The sequence below is a fragment of the Poecile atricapillus genome, chromosome 3 (genome assembly GCF_030490865.1).
Source record: "Poecile atricapillus isolate bPoeAtr1 chromosome 3, bPoeAtr1.hap1, whole genome shotgun sequence".
Lineage (NCBI taxonomy): Eukaryota > Metazoa > Chordata > Aves > Passeriformes > Paridae > Poecile > Poecile atricapillus.
The window spans coordinates 58,993,791-59,015,414 of NC_081251.1; the positions used below are offsets into that span (position 1 = coordinate 58,993,791).

The 21,624-nt window shown below is 38.5% G+C and overlaps 1 protein-coding gene across 1 annotated transcript in view; it reads right to left on the reverse strand.

The window, feature by feature from the left end:
* SYNE1 (spectrin repeat containing nuclear envelope protein 1) overlaps nt 1-21,624 on the reverse strand; it is a 296,656-nt gene that overhangs the window by 137,718 nt on the left and 137,314 nt on the right. The window contains 13 exon segments of the mRNA XM_058833865.1: nt 285-457; nt 1,134-1,298; nt 3,038-3,193; nt 3,520-3,663; nt 5,176-5,358; nt 7,352-7,529; nt 8,475-8,611; nt 11,923-12,279; nt 13,653-13,817; nt 15,593-15,902; nt 17,323-17,495; nt 18,201-18,492; nt 20,691-20,846. Coding sequence (XP_058689848.1) covers nt 285-457; nt 1,134-1,298; nt 3,038-3,193; nt 3,520-3,663; nt 5,176-5,358; nt 7,352-7,529; nt 8,475-8,611; nt 11,923-12,279; nt 13,653-13,817; nt 15,593-15,902; nt 17,323-17,495; nt 18,201-18,492; nt 20,691-20,846 — 2,589 coding nt within the window.

A 21,624-nucleotide genomic window follows, 5' to 3' on the forward strand; every position in this document is an offset into this window, starting at 1 on the left:
GAAAAGGTTTCAAAGCATCAATTGCAACACAAGGTAAAATATTCAGGATTATGAACATGGAATCCAGTTTTAAGAGTAAATTGACAGTGAGTGTTAATAAAGCTTGGCTCTCTCACAGCTCCCCCCCCCCCGCCTTCTTCTACTTCAAATGAATATTTCACAACTTCTAGACCCAAAGTGTTTGGCATACGCAATCATGTTACATGAATTTGACTCTAGTAGTAATAAAATTACTTTCCAAAGGTTCTGATAGTGCTTTGCTCTACACCTCACTCCCTTTTTACCTCTTGCACTGGATACAAGCAGACAGAAGAGAAGCCCAGTTGTCCTTCAGATTTTGCAATTGGCCTTCAATCACTGGTACTCCCTCCAGAGAAGTATTTTGCAGAACAGATTCTCCTCTTGTCAGAACAATTTTCATTTGGACTTCCTTTTCTTGTTTCACTGCTAGCAGGCCCTAAGAAGTGAGTTGATACATTTTACTTTTATCATTACCTGGACATGAACATTCTAACTAGCTTTAATGGAACTTGATCGTATTTAGCAGCTTGTAGTGAACTGGAAGATGGACAGTGGGGCTCACATCTGGGCTTCACAAATGAAAGTGACTTTCAATGGGTAGGTTCAGGCTATTAAAAAAACACTTAGACATCAATAAAATTAAAACTATTGTCTTCAAAATAGTGCCCTTTAACATTATTGTGTTCTGTTATCAACAGATGCTATTTTCTTAACTGTAGTCACCATTTTAAAAGCAAACAATTATAGGATAAGATTTCCCGAATCAACTGTATCAACTCTAAGATCTAGGAATATATATTGAAATATACTAAACTAACAGAAGTAACTATCCTACTTCTTCAATTTAACCTTTACTAGCCACACAACATCTTTTGAGTACTTCAAGAATTTTCATATATGCAGTTCTCCATGTCATTAAGGTCCTTATCTACTTCTTAGAGATAAGTTCTAATAACAAGCTCTTTCAGCTACAAAAGGAGTTACTTTTGAGTAAACTGAAAATCAGCAGCTAAACAACACTTATAAGACTAATATGCAACAACTAAGTAGCCTATATTTGTATTCTTCATATACATCTAAAAAGAGCAGGTTTTGGACTCCTGTTTCCATACCTCTAGTTTTAACATCCGGTTGTCCAGAACACTCTTGTCCACAGTAGGATGAGAGTAAGAATCCAACATGTGAACTGCATCAGCAACCCAGTCCTGGAGGTCCTTGACACTCTGTAAGAACTGCTGGTGCTCTGCTACAATCCTATCCATTCTGGAAACCTTCTCCTGCAATTCATACAGCAATTAGCACCAACAGCTATTTAAAGGATCGCCTATTCCTCATACCAACTCATGGGCTCATTCTAGAGTCTCATCAACGATACACAGAAGTTTCCTTCATACACTGATAATTACAAGTACACTTAAGCATAGAATGAATTTTACATACACACACACACACAAATGAATTGTCCAAATGTAAAACACAAGTGAAAATTTCAGAAATGCAATTTTTTATTTTCTAAATCTAAAGCTTTAGAAAGTTTTCTGGTTTCACTTTCTTGGTTTCACTTTTTCTGGTTACACTTTTTCTTAAACATCTGGTAAATCACATCTAAGCTCCATGTCAGTGTTGCAATGGAAGCTAACTTGTGAAATTGGCCAGTGCCAATTTCAGATTTAAATCTGCCAATGACAGATTTAAGCCTGAGAGGCTACACTACTGCAGCAATATTACTTTGCTGATATTTGAAGAAGACCCGTTTTCCTCAATGAATCCCACTGGTAAAACCTTTCTTCTGAAAAATCACTGACGCTCATACAAATCAAAAACAAATGCTGAAGTTATATTGCTAAAAGGCTTGAGGTGAACAAAAATACAGGGCAGAGTGTGTCTTTCCCACTGTGCCAGAGAACTAAAGTCAAGTCAATGTAACAGGCTCTGGAAGTTACTGAGAGGGATCTTTCTCAAGATCCATGGCTATCCAAAAAGTGTCAGGATTTCTCTAATAGGTCAGCTCATATGTGTCCTGCACCTTAGATGACTCCTGCTCATCCTCACATCTTCTACAAGTTCTGCTCACATAAGCCTATGTTGGTAACTCATGCATCTTTCACTTTCTCAGTTTGCAGACATGAGAATTTATTATGGCCATGAATACAATCATTTTCAGTAAGTCAAAGACATGCTTTACAATTGCTACTTCTACAGAAAAAATAGGAATTGACAAAGTAGCAATCCCTTAAACACAAATATTTCTGAATTTGTTATTCCAAAACATATTTCCTACATCCTTAATCATTCTAGTTACCGTAGCAACTGTAAGCTATATATCAAGCCTTCCTCATTACATGAACTTTGAGAAAAGTAACAGTCTTAATATGAAGATTTTCTTATCTGTCTACATTAGAGAGATGGCAGAACTATTAAGTGGCGAAGTGTGTGAAGCACTGCTCAAGAAAAGAGAGTTATGTTAAACTCAGTTCTTGGTCCGATGGTTTAGAATTTGGCCTGTGCCTCCCCTTGAATATTCAAAAGCAGCTTAAGAGGCAAGTTTTTTTTTTAGAAGACCAATCTATTCCTTTTAGGTGAAAATAGTTACAATGCCAATAATCATCATTATAGGATGAGACGAAATAACAACTTGTCTGCATCCTGTATTTTCTAAAAAAAATCCCACCTCTGGTAATTTTTGAAAAATACCTCTTTCAGATGCCACTTATTACAAAACTAAAATGTCTTCAGTGCTTGAAAGAACCAAAATCAAGTCTGATTACTGTATAATCAGGTGGGATTTACTTGTTAATCAGTATACTTCTAAATAATAAAAAAAAAAAAAATCACAGTTACATTTTGTTGACAGTCCTTACTGTCCATTCCTAAAAGTCAATGTGAAAAACAGAATAGCTCAGACATATCACAGAGCAGGCAAGCAAGACAACTGCAGTGTTTCACATTTCAGTCTTTATTTTTCCCCACATACATCAAAGGAGTTGCTTAAGAGCACATACATTGGATGCATTACCTTTGTCAGATTGCTTAGAGTAAGATACTGAGAAGACAACTGAGACACTCTGCGCATAAAGCTTTTGCTGACAGCTTGTTCTTCCCACAGCTGCTGAGCTTTCTCTTTTAGCCTGTTGAGCTGGTGCTCGTGGCAGCTTATTTCCTCAAGGACAGACTGTAAAGCACAAGCACAGTAATAATAAGAGTGGGTGCAAGAAAGCAGGAAATAGAGAAACATGAAGGTGCCATGAAAAATAGAAGTGACATATGGCAGGCTTGCTGAGAAAGGCACACCATACGGTTACAGCAATGGAGCAGCATGTCATAAATGTGGAGATGCAAAACTGGATGGAACAGGATCATCAACAGCAAACCTTGGAAAGAGTTCCTATCTTATTTAGAGGTCAGGATGCTAGAGTGATTAAGCTTTTGTAAGTAACCGATGAGGCCAGGAGGATGGGACAGGAAGGTCTGGCTGCATTAAGAACCCTTATAAGTCACCTGCAGCTTTTGCTGTTCTCTTCTCTTGGAAGGAAGATCATAGAGCCGACTGCTACTTCCTTGTACTATCTTCTCAGTTGTGGTCAGCCACTCCTGCAGAGGCTCAGCAGTTGCTTCAAAGTCCTTCATCTGGATCGTTAAGTTCTAGGAAGGCATGCAAATTTCTATGAATAGTCCCAGTGCACTAGACATAACTAATTCACAAGACACAGATCAGGCACACAAAAAGGATATGTAATTGTAGGCAAGTTATACACAACTCTTCAAATAAATTACATCAGCTCTGCATGTTCCTATCCCACAGACACCAAAATAAAACTTTGATAGGGCACACTTTTAAAAAGCGAAATAGAAGCAACAATGCTGCTTCAATACAGCTGAGGGAAGGCTGAACCAAACTTCTTTTGATTGGAAAGATTTACAGATGTTAAGAGATTTGACTTAGTCTAATCCTAATTGGTGTAACTAAGGCAGCGTGAATAAAAGCTAATTTGAGATATAAGTTATCTAATATCTGACTTCAGCCATTGACATTAACCCCTCCTTAAATGGGCTGCCACTGTTTCTAGGTAATGTCTAAACCCAGTCCTGGGGAACATTTCTGGTTATATTCTTTTTTAGAGTAACATTTTGGTCATAAGTTCATTAAAGGCATACAAAGGCATTCCTTCAAGGCCTGCATACATTTTTTGTAGGTTTATTCTGCATTATTTAATAAAAGAACATCTGAAATAATTCATGTGGGATACAAACCTGAACAGCATAGCTCCTGCACCCTAGTTATTTTAATGTACTTTTTCCCCCAGATTATATAGTTTTCTTTTCAGCTACACCCATATCATTTAAACATCCAAACGAAAAACTAAGCCTATGAGATTGAAAAATGCTTGAATCAAAAGACTAACCTCTGAGAACATCCTCTTTCTATGGCAGCCTTGAGATGAAGGAAGGTAAGTCCTTGCTACCTGAGAATTTTCTTTCAAATGCTTCCCTATACACATAATGCATTAAGTGTATTTAAACTTTTTCTCACCTGTCTAGGAAGCACTGGTTTGAAACAAGAATGCCTAGGAAATTTAATTCACCTATGCTATGCAGGGAATTTCAGATGAGACCTTTTGACCTTAAAATCTATGACTCCAAAAAGTTTATGATTTTAAGATATTCACCACCTTCTGGTTGAATTGTGAGTTCTGAACAGAGGAAGGCACTGGCATTTACTTAAAAAGTTGCTCATGTTAAATAAGTACATTTCACCTATTTGTAGTAAGAGAGACAAAATGTACACACTCTACTGCAACTATTCAATAAGCAGCTGTGTCAGAAACTGTACTAAAAGTTTCTCTAAAATAAAATGTGTTTTAGTAACCCAGTACATTTGATGAGACTACTGAATTTTAGCAACTTCTATATTTGATTCTGAACAACACCCTTCTGCATAAAACACCCCACTTAAAGTGAAATCAGGTCACAAAGATAGCAGAAGTAAACAAAAGTAAAATGCAAGAAGAATAAGACTTCTGAAAACATCTATTTCCTAGTTCAGTCACATACTAAACACTCACAGCAATATACGAAATCTAAACTGTGCTATTTGAAACAGAGGAAAAGAAGAAATTTAGATCCAGTCTTTCCTCACTGCAACTGCTTCAATACCTCCAATGCAGATTTCTTCTGGTGGAGTGTGGTGATAAATTTTTTCCAATCTTCTTTAGCAGTAGCAGATTTGTCCTGGATAACTTTAGCCTTTTCCTTTGGTAAAACAGAGCACAGCAGTTCTCCTTTGGATGCCACCAGGTTTAATTTTTGTTGCCCATTCTCACTTTCTGATAGGAATTCCTAAAAATAATAATAATGAAAAAACTAATTGGTGAACTTTGGGTCCCAATAAGGTCAAGCTGCTAGAAAATTTACCAATGATGGGAGTTTACTGTTTCTGCTTGTTAACATGCTAATGTATCTTCCAGTAAATTAATTTCAATACTGTTTGTTTTGATGGGATTTAGAGGTAACAGCCACTTGATCCAGAAATGAAAGTGTCGGAATAACGTATATATAAAGACTCTAGGATTACCTGCATTTTCTGTATTTCATGACACAACTGCTAGTGATTTAGGTGGGTATTATATTCCCTTAAAAATCCCTAGTAGAGAAAGTGATGGAAGTTTCATTTCAGGGAACCATTATCCTGACAGAGATGACACAGGGGCCCCCTCAGAGGCACACACTGGACCAAACCCCTGCCCATGGGCAAGCTCCAGCTATGCTGGACTTGCCATGAGCATGTAGTGGTGTGGGCTGATGCTCAGAACTTGGCCAATGTCCAATCTGTGATTTATGCCTCTGTTTACTTACTTACTTTATGCCTTAATTTACTTTCCCTGTTTAGAAGTACTTTTCTTTACAGAAATCTTTCACAGTGCTGGTGTGCAAGAAGTGTGTGGAAAAACAGTTACAAGAATTATACAGAAATGTAAGGAAACAGATTTTTAAATTCAAATTTATTTGGATAATTTATTTGTAACTTATAATTATTTTAAAACTTTCTGAGCATTTAAGACTCAAAGAAATTTAGTAGTCTTATATAGAAATATTTTAAACTGTTATTATCGTGTTCATGTAATACACATAATCATTACATTACACCCATGCTCAGGAGTAGCAGTCTTGATACCAAAATTATGAGGTCAGGTTCTGTTACACTAGAGGTCTTAGTGGAGAATGCAAAGGCTCTGTTAACTTTGAGATACATGGACTATAAATTCTGGCTATATTAAAATGGAAGATATTGGTGACTTAATGATGTAAAATGTGCTAACAGACAGAACATTAAGTTTCAAGAAAAACAAAATTTTAGGTTTATACAGGTTACCAACACATCTTTAGAAGTCTTAAAGCAGTCCAAAAAAAGTTTGTTTCACCCAAGGCAGCTTTCACAGAAAAGAAAAAGGTATGGTTTTACATTATGAGGGGGCTGTAGTGATTAAAAAAACAAAAAATCCACTGTTGAAAAAACCCCAGACTTGCTAAAACATGTGAAAAAAAATTACCAGGACTTTTCCCCCTTCTGAAGATATTCTCAACACGGTGCAGTCAAACATTTGATATATCAAGACAGTATTATTTGGGTTTTTAAGTAAACCATTTAAGCAAGGGAAAGTCAATATAGCAAAACAAGGAAGAAGTGATTTGGCTTTTCTGAGTGATTGTGTTTTCTGAGAAACAGATACGAATCTCTTCAGTTATACTATCTAACTAAAGCTGTAACAGCTTCATTAAATAATTTGCATTTTGTTATTTTCAGATAAAATTATAGTTATGTTCTATTAATAAAAGTATTTCTTTCTACTGATTTATTAAAATATACTTTCAACTGTCATTCCTTTCCACAGAACTTTTTGGGCTTATTTTAGTTTTATGTGAAAAATAGCCTTCTAAATGCCTGCTCACACTGCATATAATTTCATTCTGCTCTTGTACAATAATGGCTCCACTTTCATACATGAAGAAAACTATTGATATAATTGTGAAATAAATCCAGTTATTATTACTCATTCTGATTTTACAGTACTCTCCTACCTAAAACACATTTTCTTTCCCTTTCTAAAAAAGAAACAGATAAGGAAAACTATTGAGACATATCTACTGTAGCCCAACAATGAAACTAAACAAAACAGAAAAAGAAAGTGTTTATTTCTTTGCAATGAGTCACCCTTAATGTTAACAATAGCAACATTCATAAAAGCACTAATTAATCAAATAAATAAATATGAGCTGTATATGAAATTGCTTTGGTCTCCCTTAGACTAGTATTTTACTGCCATAAAGTTACCTGTATTTTCTGCAGACTTGCTGAAGCTTCACTGATGTTTTGAGGCACGTCAAAGCATTTGGCAGTGGTGACTCTTGCGTTGACCAGCCACTGCTGAAAATCCCTGAAAGCTGTCCGAAACCTTTGCTGCAAGATCTGCTCTTTGCTCTGACATCCCTTTGAAGCTTGCAGGCAGAGGCTGGGTTTTTCATGAGGGAAGAAGAAGAAAGCGAGGGAGGGAGGGAGGAAAGGCAGGACTCTGTTAGGTGACAATGCTATTATTTTGTTCTTTGAAACACAATGGTAAGGGTAGGTTAACCTGGATTCCTCCTACCAAATTTATGCACTTAACTGAGGCACTAGGAAATCCATTAGAAGCTTTCAGTTCTCAAAAGTGAAGCATGTAAATTGGGACATAGCTGTCAGAAATATGACAGGTACAAATGTTTCCAGAGAGTGACTCAGTGCATCAATGTGCACTGCAAGCCCCTTTTTCTCTCTAGGGGTGCAGGACTATTGCAAATAAAATTCTAACTTCTGTGGCTCTGCTAAGTCCTCAAGGTTATAAAGGATCAGTTTGAGCCATCACATCCCTCTGCAGCTACAGAAGCCAGAAGCTGTAATCTCCTGCAAGAAACAACAGAACCTTCTGTCTGAAAGGCATGTGTCACACTCGAAAGTAAATCAGAGTGACTTGAGAGAAAGCAAGAAAGCAAGTAAATGCTACCTTCCCTAGCTAGTTCTTGTTTCAAGAAGCCAACTAAACAAAGAATAATAATCTGAAGGACAAAATCAAGAAAAATATCTGAACTAGCTGGTATAGCTTGTTCTCCTTCAGACAAATAAGACATAATGCTACCTCACTTTTTTATAAAGACTCCTGTAATACCATCAGGTACAGATGTACATTTAGTTTCAGCTGAGTTTAGTGGCATAGCCTAGCTTTAAGAAAAAAAACCAAAAAATCAAACTACTACTTTGTGTAACTGTTGTTGACACCAAAATCAAAAAAATTATTCTAACTACTGCATATGTCTGTCTCTAGCTCTAAAATTCTAATTAATAGTTCCCTAAAAGACCGCTCATTTCTATCCCACCCGCCCCCCCCCATATGAGATTAACTCTAAACAAGATGAATGCGCACCTGTTATACTCCTTAATCAACCCTGAAACTTTTGAAGAATGAGTACTTAAATCCCTGGAAAATTTACAAAGATCATTCAACTGGGTTTTGATCTCATCTGTCATTTGTTCAGACTTTATTAGAGCATCCAATGTTTCCTGTTAAAACAAAAAAAAAAAAAGAAAAATATTGGTGAGTAAATATAAAAAAACCCACAACTTCTTAATCAAAGTCTATCAGAATTTAAATTAAATAATTTATGATCTATTTGTTTACTTTCAAGAGTCTTTTAGCAGTTAAGTCTACAGTACCTTATTTGAAATTATGAGCTTCTAGAGACCAAATTTCTGGATGCCTCAACTTCCTTAGCTCAAAATGTTCTTGAAGCCCATTTTAAGATATAAATTTAATTCTAATAAATGAGCTATTTATTATTTCATTCTAATAAATATTGACAATCAGCTGTACACATATAAAAGCACATACATTTAGAGAATAGCAAATGATATGTGTTTAAATAAATATAACTATCCTGTTGACTTGAGTTTAACAGGTTCAATGAAAGTTTTTTTTGAGCTGTATCCAGAAAGTTAATTTATGCACAAAGATTTTTAACAGTTTCAACTCTTTTCACAGATGACTTCATAATTTAAAAGTACAGCTGCTTGCAATCCTGTGAGAGTAACTGGGTTGCTGCCTGTCATTGATGCACTGGAACAGTTCTTGCCTTGGAGACAGCTAAGCCAACAACAACAAAAAAAGAGATTTTGTTGGCTTGGTTTGCGTCACAGGGAGAGGTGTGACAAGTACTCCAACAAAAACAGTGCTTGGTGATGTCCACAGCATCTCCACTGCAGAATCCTGCCAGCTACTCCAGCATAATGAGCAGTGCAGACTTGGCTCCTTGCCTCACTAGGAATGAAATTCTCCAGGCATTCCTCTCAGACTAACAGCAGAGGTTCTGCAGTGCAGGCAGACCAAAGCATTTGGCATGTATAGAATAACTTGTCTAAAGTGCCAGTCTGGAAGAAACTTATATAAACTTGAGGAACAGATCATATGAACAGGGACCTGGAAGTGGGAGATAAGGATGTCCCCAAAACACATTTCTGAAGATGTGTGTGTATATATATATATATATATATACACACACATATTCAGAAGAAAAAAAGAGGATGACTGAAAATATACATAGTAAAGTAACATATGCAAAATGTAAGTACATGCACTATGTAAAAATATACATAGTAAGGAGTTCAGCACAAAATCGAATGTTCAGGAAAAGTGCAAATGATATTTTGCTGCAGCAGATTTTCAGGACTCCCCAATTTACATTATTCATTATTGACTATCTTCTTTGAGCCACTCATACACCAGAAATCTCTTCAATCATGATTAACAGATACTTGAAATAGTCACTTGTTTCAATGCCATATAAAGTAGCATTTGAAAAGTAATTATGTAAGAGCAATAATGCTTCGAAAAAAAACCCTAAACTACTTTTTGCTTACTTTACATTAAACTACCAAAACCATTCTTTTGGAAACTATTAGAAATAACACCACAATGGACATTACCTAAACACAGGATGTCACAAATTGCCAAGGGCAGGAATCACCATAATGAATTGCTAACAGCCCCTTTTTTTTAATGTGAAGAAACAATCCCTTAAGACTAACATGAGGTTAGAACCTTTAGAGCTAGAAATTTTTCAATTTCAGAAGGTTAGAAATTTTTCAGTTTCAAAAAACCTACCTCAAAATTTACTAAGAGCTTATTCTGATTATATACAGCTTTAGGCATAGCCTACTAACAAACAGGAGCAATAACTTGCAAAACAGGGTAAATTTAACTATGGCATTTTTCCATACAGTGATATCACTGTTGCAGCCAGTTGGATTTCATATTGAATCTGATAACTACAAAAATAATTTGCCAAATTCCAAGAGCAAAATCTGTTGCTCTAATGCTTCACATTCCTAAGGGAACAGAGCTTCAGTACAACAGAGCAGCAGAAAGACCTTGCTAATTCTGTGAATTAGGAAATGCGTTTTTAATTTATGGCCTTGGCTAACATGGCAACAGAATCACTGTGAGACAACAGAAATGGAAACTGCAGTGCTATTTTACATTCACAATAGGGCCTTTCCCTGGGGTCCAAAAATGGGAAGATTACTGTCACATTTCCTCTAACCATAAATAAAATTGCATAGTGGGGCTATGCATAGTTACCTCATGAGACGCTTCTGCATCTTCCTCATTAGCCAAAGTTTAAACTGTCTAATCTAAATAAAGTGTTCTTACATAGAGTTACATACATATACTACTAATAAAAGCAATATGCTTTGAATTTAATACTTTTCCATTTGTGAAATAAAAAATGCCTGGTGTGTTTGATAACAATCCTATGTCCTCCTTTCCTTTTTAAAAAAACGTATATATGGAACACTTTGCATATTTGCTACAATTATTTGCTTCATCCAAATGCCCTCTTTGTTACTCCTGCAGACACATAATGGCACTCAAGCAAGCAGGTTTCATAAATCCATGCAAGGAATTCTGTGAAAGAGGAAGCCACAGAAATAACTTGCAGAAGGACCCTGCAGAAGGAGATTAATAGTCCCAGTTCAAAGAAAAGGTGTTCTGGGGTTTTTCTGAACATGACTTCAGTCAAGGGGTCAGAAAGAAGGCAATACACACCTCTCTCCCTCTACTGAAACTGCTTTATTATAATGCTACACTGAAAGAGAAATACTCTGCATCTTTCATCAACATCTATGGTTCATTGTGGTTGAGATACTTACAAATATGTATCTTGATTTGTTGCAAATATGGGTATATGTTTACATGGAGGTGTTATGATATATACATGGGAAATTTTTTGCTAGGAGACAATCAGGAATAGAAATTAGCTCTATTACTCTAAATTGTACTGTACTACAAAGCAAAGCAATTAGCAATTAGACCCGTTTCCAGATTAACTTCTTTAAATATTGGACAAGATCTCAACGTGCATAATGTAGAGGATACTTCAAGAAAAGGAAAGTACAAGCCAAATACATTCCTGGCGAATTTTAATGGCTCCAGTTTCTTACTTGGCTTCTAGGAAAAGCTACACATTTCCTCCATCAAATGTTGCTCTGGCTCCACGCACTGAGCAAGTTGGAAGCGCAGCCCATAGCCAGTGTGCCAGCCCCTTGGCTTCCTCCCAGGGGCAAGCACTGGCCTTAACACCTAAAATCCGGGCAGTGATTGCTAAGCCTGGTACAGCAGAGGCCAAGGGGAGGGGCGTTCTCTGCTGTGATCGCAGTAACACGAAGAGTTTGGAAAGTCGGGGTTTCACAGAAATATCTTCCGCAAGCATTGATTTTATGATGTGCTCGACAGTCCCGCCCGGCGGAAGTTTCCTGCCCGCGGTGACCGCACATCTACAGCGGAAAAGCTGCTAGGAAAAGAGACATGCCCTTACTTTCTCCTTGCGCCAGCTCTCCACCACCTCGGCGTCCGTGCTGCGGCTGTCGGCGGGGGACAGCCCCCGTGCCCAGGCGGTCAGCTGCCCTCCGAGCCGCCTCACAGCCTCGTCCAGCCGCCCGGCCTGCGCCGCGAACTCGCGCTCCGACAGGGCCATCTGGCTGAGCAGGTCCCGCAGGCCGCCCTGGCTGCGGCGGGCGCTCTCCTCCCACTGCCGCCAGTCCGCCTGCAGCGCCTGCATCTCGGCCGCCAGCAGCTGGCACCCGCCCGCCGTCGTGCCGCGCTTCGCGGCCGGAGCCAGCGCCTCCACTCGGCTCAGCCGGCCCGCGCCGCTCTGACGGGACTCCACCAGCTCCTGCGGGGCGACATTGCCATGGTAACCCGGGGGCCGCCATATCGGCACCGCCAAGGCCGGCGGGGCCCGCCCGGGGGGCGCGTCCGTCCCGTCCCGTCCCGTCCCGTCCCCTCAGCGCCCCGCACCGCCCAGAGCCGCGGCTCCCCTCGGACAGCGGTCTGGGAACCGGGGGTGGTAAAACCCAGTCAACAGCGTGCGGCCCTCGCGGGCATTAAACAGCAGTTCTGAAACGCTCTTCAGCTTTGAAAAGACAGAAAGAATGAACGTGTTTTAGATACCAAAAATACTACTTAGGCTGAGATGCGGAACATGAAGTCTTTGTTGTGATCTTTTCCGAAAGAAATGCTGATGTGTAGCTGCTCGCAGCAGTCTCTAAAACACAACTGCAGTTTTCAGCCTGCTTGTGACCTGTGACGTGCCAAAATTGTTGAATGCGGTTTTTTCTGAGTGTAGAGTTTTGGTTTTGTTTTCAGAGCTAAATTCTTTCTACAGCGTCCATATTTCAATCTCACACATCTCATAGAAGGGAATCTTGGGAGCTTTCAGCTTAAGAAACTTGAGAATGTATAAATACCATCCCAAACACTGCATGCTACAGTCATGTTATTTCTTCCCTCATTCCTGTTATGAATTAGACGCTGCTAACTCCTCCCTTTCCCGTTTTACAGATGAGGAGTTTGAGCACAAAGGAGACTGAAAATTACCCCTGAATGTACAAAGAATCTGTAATTTCATCTTGGGGATCCTGAATCTTCATCTAGCATTTGAGTTCACTGTCGCACTCTCTCATGTTTAGGAGCAGGGTGAAATGTTGCTAGCATGAATATCTGAATGTAAACACCAGGCATGGGCAAAACATGTAGCCTGTTTTGGTGTTGCATTCAGGAATATTCAAATTTCTTAAGCACTCAGACAGCTAAGAATAGCTGCCAGGCTAAGGAGAGTATACACAGAAGGCAACTCACATATTTCTATCATGTTTGAGAAGAGCAATCCTTGTGCTGCTTTACACATCTCCATTTCATGCAAAGCATGACAATTCTGCTCATGGAGAAGGCATATTTGGGGATGAGGAAAGAGAAGTATTCATTAATCAGTTAAGCCACATTCTTCTGCAATGCCACTGGGCTTCCGCTCTTGCGAATTGTTTCCATGTGTGCCATAGTTAACTTAGGTCTGATTATACTTTTACTCCATCTGTTAATACGAGAAGGGAGTCGAAAACAAAGCACAGCTTGGAAAGCTTGCTTTCAGCTCACTGAAATGTAATCACCATTTCAAAGGAAAAAAGAGCAAGAACCACAACTGTTAGACTGGGTTTTTTTAAAAGCATAGGGTTTGAATTACAGAAGAAATCATGAATGCTCACTTACATTGATTTTGGCCAGCTTTTTCTGTATAGTTGGTGCATCTCCAGATGCATCTGACCAGCGGTGAAGCTCTTCCTTTGCAGAATGAAGCCAGTCTGTGAATTCATGCACAGCATCCAGATAAAGCAAATGATCTTTTACAATATCTTCCACTTTCCTCATTTTCTCCTACCAATCAGATGGAAAAAAAAAAAAAAAAAAAAAGACGATTAAAGGACTTAACTAATACTATGTTGGCTTTAAGCAGTGCTGGTTAGACTCCATAGCATGCATTTAAATAGTGAATAGGGTATAGCTTGTGGCATCAAAACAGAATGCTACACTGCAAAAGGTTTGGTTTGGGTTGTTGTGGACAAGGATTTTCTGCTGGAGCAGAAGCCTTCTAGAAACACTGATGCAAAAATATACTTTAACACAGTCTAATGTATGGTTTAGTAGATATCAATGCTACAGCTGTGTCACTCTGGAATGCTTTACCCAATACACCCCAGAGAGGGTCTTGCAGATCGCCCATGAGCACTCCCAGGGTGCAGCATTGCTGCCAGAAACAAAACTTAGAAGCACCAAGTCTCTACAAATGCTAAGCAGAGTCGTGGAGATGTCCCATAGGAAAACCACAAACAAAAATTTTGGCTGTCCAAAAGTGCAAAATGATCTTATGGTGCTGAGTCCCATTTTGACAACCACATCAGAAGTAGTGGCTGTCCCCAGCCACCTACCCTGCAGTCCTGGAGGATGCTCTCCCTGGCACAGACATGCAGCTGCTTCCTGGCTCCACATTAGCTTTTGAATGTAATCTTAGAGTGGGGTCAGTTTATCTTACTGTGACACAGTGAAAGAGTACCGTGGTTGAGGTTCACCCTTGGTCTGACTGAGTAAACTTCTTGCTATATTCTTTTGAGATATCACTAATGAATGTTTATCAAAACTAACCAAAAGTGAAATGAGCTAACCAAATAGATTTTTATCCCTGTGTAGATACTCTCATCTAGATTGAAGTGTCTTGAAGCCAGTTTCAAACTAAACCACCTACAAATTATGCTCAGTTATTTTAAAGTTTGAGTAACTCAACATTCAACAAATGCTATTAAAAATTAAGTTAGATTAACAAGACCTGCTGTTCCCTCTGAAAATAACCATCATAATCTCTAATAATATGTCATTCTCAACTAGACATATGGATAGTTACTGGCTAAACAAAGACGACCTAAAGTAAATCCTCAAAGTTTCTATACCTTAATGCATTTTATGCAGCAAAATGGTAAGAAAATGTTCACATGCACCTGACTCTAACCAAAACAGCCTCCTAGGAGAGAAAACCATGCATCCCTGTGTACACTGCTCACACCAAAATGTAGCACCAGTACAAGGGGAGTGTGGAGGCAAGGTGTTTCATGATCTGGTTGGCACAAGGTCTCAGTGAGCTCACACATCTTTCCTTAGAAACCAAACAGAATACCCATTTAGCATGTGCAGTACTTAGTTACTTATGCTTGAAACAACATAAAACATGGGCATATATCTTTTTGACAATAGGATTTCTCTTTCTGACAATGTGTTTCCTGATTAGGGAGGCATTTTATTCTTCCCTTTCTAGGTAAAGAAAAAAATAAAAAATGCTAAGAATGAATTAATATTAGATGAAAATAAATGTGTCAGAATATCAGAAATACTGCTGTATATAAGAAACTAGGAACAAAATATATGGCCTTCACTTTTCCAAAATCATAATTGTACCAACATCAACCCTCAATACTGTTTTTGCATTCCATTAAATTTTAGTAAACTATATTCAATGTTCTTATTAGACTCAACAATACCAGAAGCAGGATTATTCAGAGTCAATGCTTTAGTTACTAAAACCCACAAAAATCAAAATATTTTAGCTATATATACAAATGTCTAAACATTTTACTTACTTGAAATGGAGATATTTATCTTACCTTGGCTACAGTTGTGATGTCATTAAACTGTGTTTTTAGTTCTTCTTGAGCTGCATCTCCAAAGGAATCATCCCCTGTTTTTTCATAGAGTTCCACAGCTTTCTCAATGAGTTGCTGTAAATCACCTGAGTGATCCTCTATCTCAGAAACAATAGCCTGGAAATGGTCCAGCTGAGCAAACTTCTCCTTCAGACCAATCTGTGGTTCTAAAGGCTGGTCCACTTTGTGATCCAAATTCTCTAACCACTGTTCCAGCTGGTTTTTCCTTTCCAGATAGTCATTCCACTGGCTAATGACAGAATCTAGACAGCTTACATGAACAAAAACAAAGTGCAGATGAGAACCTGAGAACTTTTAAACAGTTTGGGGAAAAAAAAAAAGAGAAAAAAAAGAGGCTGCTTATACCTTCATTTTTACACTATCTGTAGCTATACACAATACGTTTAGAATATCATTTTTTCTGCATCTTATTTTTGTTTCCTATATCAACTTGCATCCTATTTATTTTAGAATTCCTATAGCTTTTGGGCATCTTTGTACAACCAACATAGCTGCTTCCCTATTACAGGTTACATGAGCAATCTATCTGCGTCAGACTAATAGAAAGCACATTTCAGGGTCTGTTCAGCTAAGTAAAATACGGAGTTCATTTGAATTACTGGAGTTCATTATGATCAGAGTAATAAAATATGCAGCAGCCTATGAAATTACTGTCAATTAAGAGATATTCTGACAAGTTTTGAAAGAAAAAATCCATTATCTATAGACTCATTTACAGTTTATAAGAAATATTCCCTTTTGTTACTTTTGCTTTTCCTAGTCTCTGGGATAATCCCTAACCTCTGGGATTCAAGTTGATGAATGTAATTCTTATTTCACTGGACTTACAAATAGACAAGGGTGTGGTAATAATTTCACTCAAAATGCCACAGTCTAACCCATTCTAAATAATATTTTATGATAAAAATTGTGTGAAATTTTAGAGGCATCAAAAAGACAATGTCATTTTCTATTCTATTACAATTCTATTACTATTTTGGTGCAACTAAGAAAGTGGCACTACTTTCAGTTATATTTTAAGAAAAAAGTAGACAAGTGATAGTCTTCAATCTCTTGATTGAATGTGTGTGTATCTTGGTGTGATAGATGCCCAGAAAGTCCACACAGAAATTGAGAAACATCAGTCTGTCTAGAACAGAAATGATGGAGGCTTTCAGATATACAAAATTATCTCACACAAGCAATAAAAAAACTCTTTCTATTTCTACGCAGGTCAAGATGAGATGAAACCAGCTTAATATGGAAGATCATTTGGAGTTGATATTAAGATTTTTTTTTTTTTTAACTAAAAAAACAATGAAAACAGAATTGAGAAACCTTCCCTGGGCTATATATGGAAAAGGTAGATAAGTATCTGTCACATGTTCTTGGTCTTGCCCAATAACAGGCTCAGAAACTCTGAAAGTCCCTTCTAGATTTTTCTCTGTATGAATTTGTATTATTTTTATTAATTTTTAGTTAATGTGAAGTACCATCTCATATGAAATTTGATTCATATGGTAGGGTAAACTCATCTTTTTATTATAGAAAGGTATTTTTTCTAAGAAATTTTGATTTTCTCTGATAATGCAAATTTCTCCTCACATACCAGCAATGCTACATGCTGTAAGGTACCACTCTCTGTAAGCAAAGAATGCAGGGTCTGACCTGTGTTTTCCAGGGGTTCTTACCTCTGCCAGTTCACTGAGGTACTGATGATGTCATTCCATACATCCTTCAGCGTCTGAAGCTCAGTTTGTATCACTTTTTGTCCTTCCTCATTGCTGCTTTTAAGTGCTTGTTCTCCTTTGCCAATGGCCATGTTCAGCTTAACCTCACCGTCACCTTTGAGTAAGAGGATCTCCTGTGAGGAAAAACAGGTCAAAATATCAAATGTAACCTTCATGAGAAATGAGAACTGTTATTCTTTCAACAGTGAACACCATCCTCTCTGAGCTCATCCATCCTCAACAGTCATATCCAGTAGGAATTCCTAGGCACATTTTCTTTTAAGGGCCCATACCTTGCTATGAGCAAGGGATCCAGCAGTTTTTCCATGGCTATACAAGTTTTCCACTGCATTGGTCAACCTAAAGTACTGCTCACATTGCAGCAGATACTGAGTAGGTCAAGCACTGCACAGTAAGATAGCACCTCATAGCCACAAGAAACATCAGGAAAGCCCATGGCAGATCTCCTAATGACCTTCCTGTTAGATGTTTGTCTAACCTCTTCCTGAAGACCTCCTGTGATAGAAACACAGCCATGACAGATAGACTCTGACAATTATTCCAAGGCCTCCCCTCTATTAAAAAGCTTTCTGGGACCTAAATACACATTTTCATAATTCATTATTTCTTATAAAATGTAATACTTGACACCTGTTTCCATTAAACTTCATCCTGTTTTTCTCTACTTCCCATCTCTATTTGTCACAATCACCTTAAATTCTGATCCTCTTCTTCATAACCACAGGGAAAATAAAATATAAAAATATACCTTTCCCACTGATGTGGCCCACACCAAACATTAATCTTGATGTGTAATATCTATTTGTATCCTCCTTTACCTGAATTTGTGTCAATCGTCTTTCCAGGGTGGCTTTGCTTCCAAGAGTGCTCTGTGATGATGTCAGTTTATCTTGGACCTCTTTCACCCATGACCACATACTCTGCAATGCCTCCTCAAAAGTGAGATGCTCTTGCAGTGCAAGCTGACATGTCCTCAGCTTCTCCTTGACACTTTTGACCATGGTTTGATAGTTGGTGAGATGTTGAGAAGCCAGACGTACTTCTCTCCCTGCACCATGGCCTTCTTCATTTAAAGTCTGTGCCATCTGGGAGAGCTGATCAAAAGAGTCCCTGAAAGAAAATAATGAGACTTAAAGTTTCAGAAAGCATGAAATATTATAGCCACTGCCACATGTTATGGAGGCTGCTGACATAACACCCACTCCATCAGTGATAAGAGTTCACAGTTAACTGACAAAATTAGTTAGGAGAGACAGAAAGAATATAAGCAGCGTGTGCTGATTACAGAATTCACAGAATCACTTGGTTTAAAGAGACCTTCAAGATCATTGAGTCCAACCCAGCCCTAACACCTTCATGTCACTGAGTGCCACATCCAGTCTTTTTTTATAACACATCCAGGGATGGTGACTCTACCACCTCCCTGGCAGGCAATTCCAGTCCTTTATCACTCTTCCCATAAAAAAACTATCTCTTAATATCCAACCCGTATTTCCCTTGGTGCAGCTTGAGGCTGTGTCCTCTCATTCTGTCAGTTGCTGCCTGGAGAAAGAGACCGACCCCACCTGCCTACAGCCACCTTTCAGGGAGTTGTAGAGAGTGATGAGGTCACTCTGAGTCTCCTTTTCTCCAGGCTAAACAGCCCCAGCTCCCTCAGCCGTTCCTCACAGGGTTTGTGTTCCAGGCCCCTCACCAGCCTCGTTGCCTCCTCTGGACATGCTCAAGGGTCTCAATGTCCTTCCCAAACTGAGGGCCCAGAACTGGACACAGCACTCCAGGTGTGGCCTCACCAGTGCCCAGTGCAGGGGGAGAATGACCTCCCTGCTCCTGCTGGCCACACCATTCCTGACACAGGCCAGGGGCCATTGGCCTTCTTGGCCACCAGGGCACACTGCTGGCTCATGTTCAGCTGCTGTCACCAGCACCCCCAGGTCCCTTTCTGCCTGGGCTCTGTCCAGCCACACCATCCCCAGCCTGTAATGTTGCAGGGGGTTATTGTGGCCAAAATGCAGGAATTGGCACTTGGATTTGTTAAACTTCATCCTATCAGATTTTGTCCATCCATCCAACCATTCTGAGTCTCTCTGCAGAGCCCTCCCACGTCCCAACAGATCAACACACACTCCCAGCTTAGTGTCATCTGCAAATTTATTAATGAAAGACTCAATACCCTCATACATGTCATCAATAAAAATATTGAACAGAATATTTTGTCCCCCAGCACAGACTCCTGAGGAGAACCGCAGGTGACTGGCTGCCAGCTGGATGCAGCCCCACTCACCAACACTCTCTGGGCCCAGCCATCCAGGCAGTTATCAATATCTTTGCTTGTGTGCAGTGCCACATCTTGCAGAATTTTGGTGCTCAGAATGATCACACTGAAATCTTTGTGTCAAACATTTAAATTAAAAGCTACCTTAGTTTTCTTTTCAGGAGTCAAACTTTCCATTTCTATATGAAATGCTACCCTTTGTACCTGCCAAAGCTTCTAAGAAGTTTGTCATCCTGGACAGGTAGGAAAGCATGATGGAAAGGTCATTTGTCCAGGATTAGACAATGGCTCAGATTCAGTACAAGAGTCAGTAAAAGGGATTAATACAGCCTCAGTTAATCTAATTCTACTTGATCACCTTTCCTGATCCCTGATGAGTACAGGGAATTTACATCACACCAAAATGTCTTGCATCAGTCTCAAGGCCATAGGGAGTGACTGGGTGTTTCTTTTTAAGATGCTGTGAGACTTAGACAACTGACTACTATTTTTGTTCTACCTTCACCAACCCAATAATAAAAAGAGGATTTGAAAAAACCTCCATGTACTTAAAATGGCAATTACTTCATTATCTACTGGCTAAGTCCAAATTTAAGAAAGATTTCACAGCTAATGTAGATGCTTTTTGAGTTTTTTTTAAAGCAAGATGTATGGGGAAGAGGATTCTGCTAACCTGGTTGGATCTCAATGTTACAGGACAGAAAGAAAATTTTAAAATGGACATAATGATAAATTTAACTTTCACTACTGGTTTTAAAAGCAATATTTTTAACTTCTATTTTTAAAAAGGATTTTTTCAGTTTCCATTTAATAATGAAGTATGATAAGCTTTTATTAATTTATCAAGAGCAAATATTGTATTTGGTTGAAATTCATCAGAACTCGAACTATCTGGATTCAGCCTCATTTCACAGAGAAAAGAATTTCCAACACACTCCTCTAGCTTTTAAAAACACTTTACCCCAAAAGTTAATTTTACTTCTGCCCTAGTAGAGGAAAAAGTGAGAGTATTTCAGAAAATGAATTTTCAATATACCTTGAATTCAGCAACTCTTCTAGGAACTTTTCCACTTTTTGCACCTCTTTTTTCTTCTCAGAAACAAGCTGTTTGTTTTCTCCTAATGCTTCCGTGCTTATTCTTTCTTCCATGTCATGCATCCACAGAGAAAGCTTCTTGTACTGATCTTCAAAGCTACAGAGCAGATAAATACTCCCTTAAAAAGTACTTCTCAAGTAAAGTTGGAAGAAGTTAATATCCACAAGAAGTTAATACCCACAATTTCATGCTTTCAGCATAAGAGTCGTACACAAAACATAATTCCACAGTGACTACTAGTCTAAAAATATCCAGCAACTCTCTAAAAATGTTCAGGAAAATCATAGGAATTACAGGGAGACCAGAAGCCTCCAAAATTTAAAGTGACAGTACTTTTATTTATACTAGATTCAATAAAAGCTGACCAAAAGAAATCTTTTTTCAAATTATTGGAATAATTTAGACTAAGAACAAACAATGGGTAAAAGTGAGCTTTCTTTTGTCAGAATTTATGTGTAGAACACCTGAAGTGTTGTGCTTTCAATTCCTCCTGCAGAAGAGATCTGGAATCTTGAATGCTCAAAACTCAGCAAAACAAGTTCCAGATCTAAGTTTGAAAAAATTTCCTTACATGCAGGCACACTGTCTCCTACTGTTGTTTTACCCAGTACTGCCACACTAACTTTGCTTTCAATTAGCAACAGTTTTGAACAGTTTTAGATCTGAAAATATTTCAATTCCCAAAATTCCAGCCCTAAACAGTAATTTAAGGGCATTTTCTTCTTAGCCCCTTAGGAAATATGTCCATTTGGAATGGAACAGAACAGACACATGCTGTGTAAAATTCATACTATCTTCAGGCCCCAGGGAAGAAATGAACTTCATTGCACATTTTCCATCCAGAAAATGGCATTTAAATTACTGGAATCCCAGC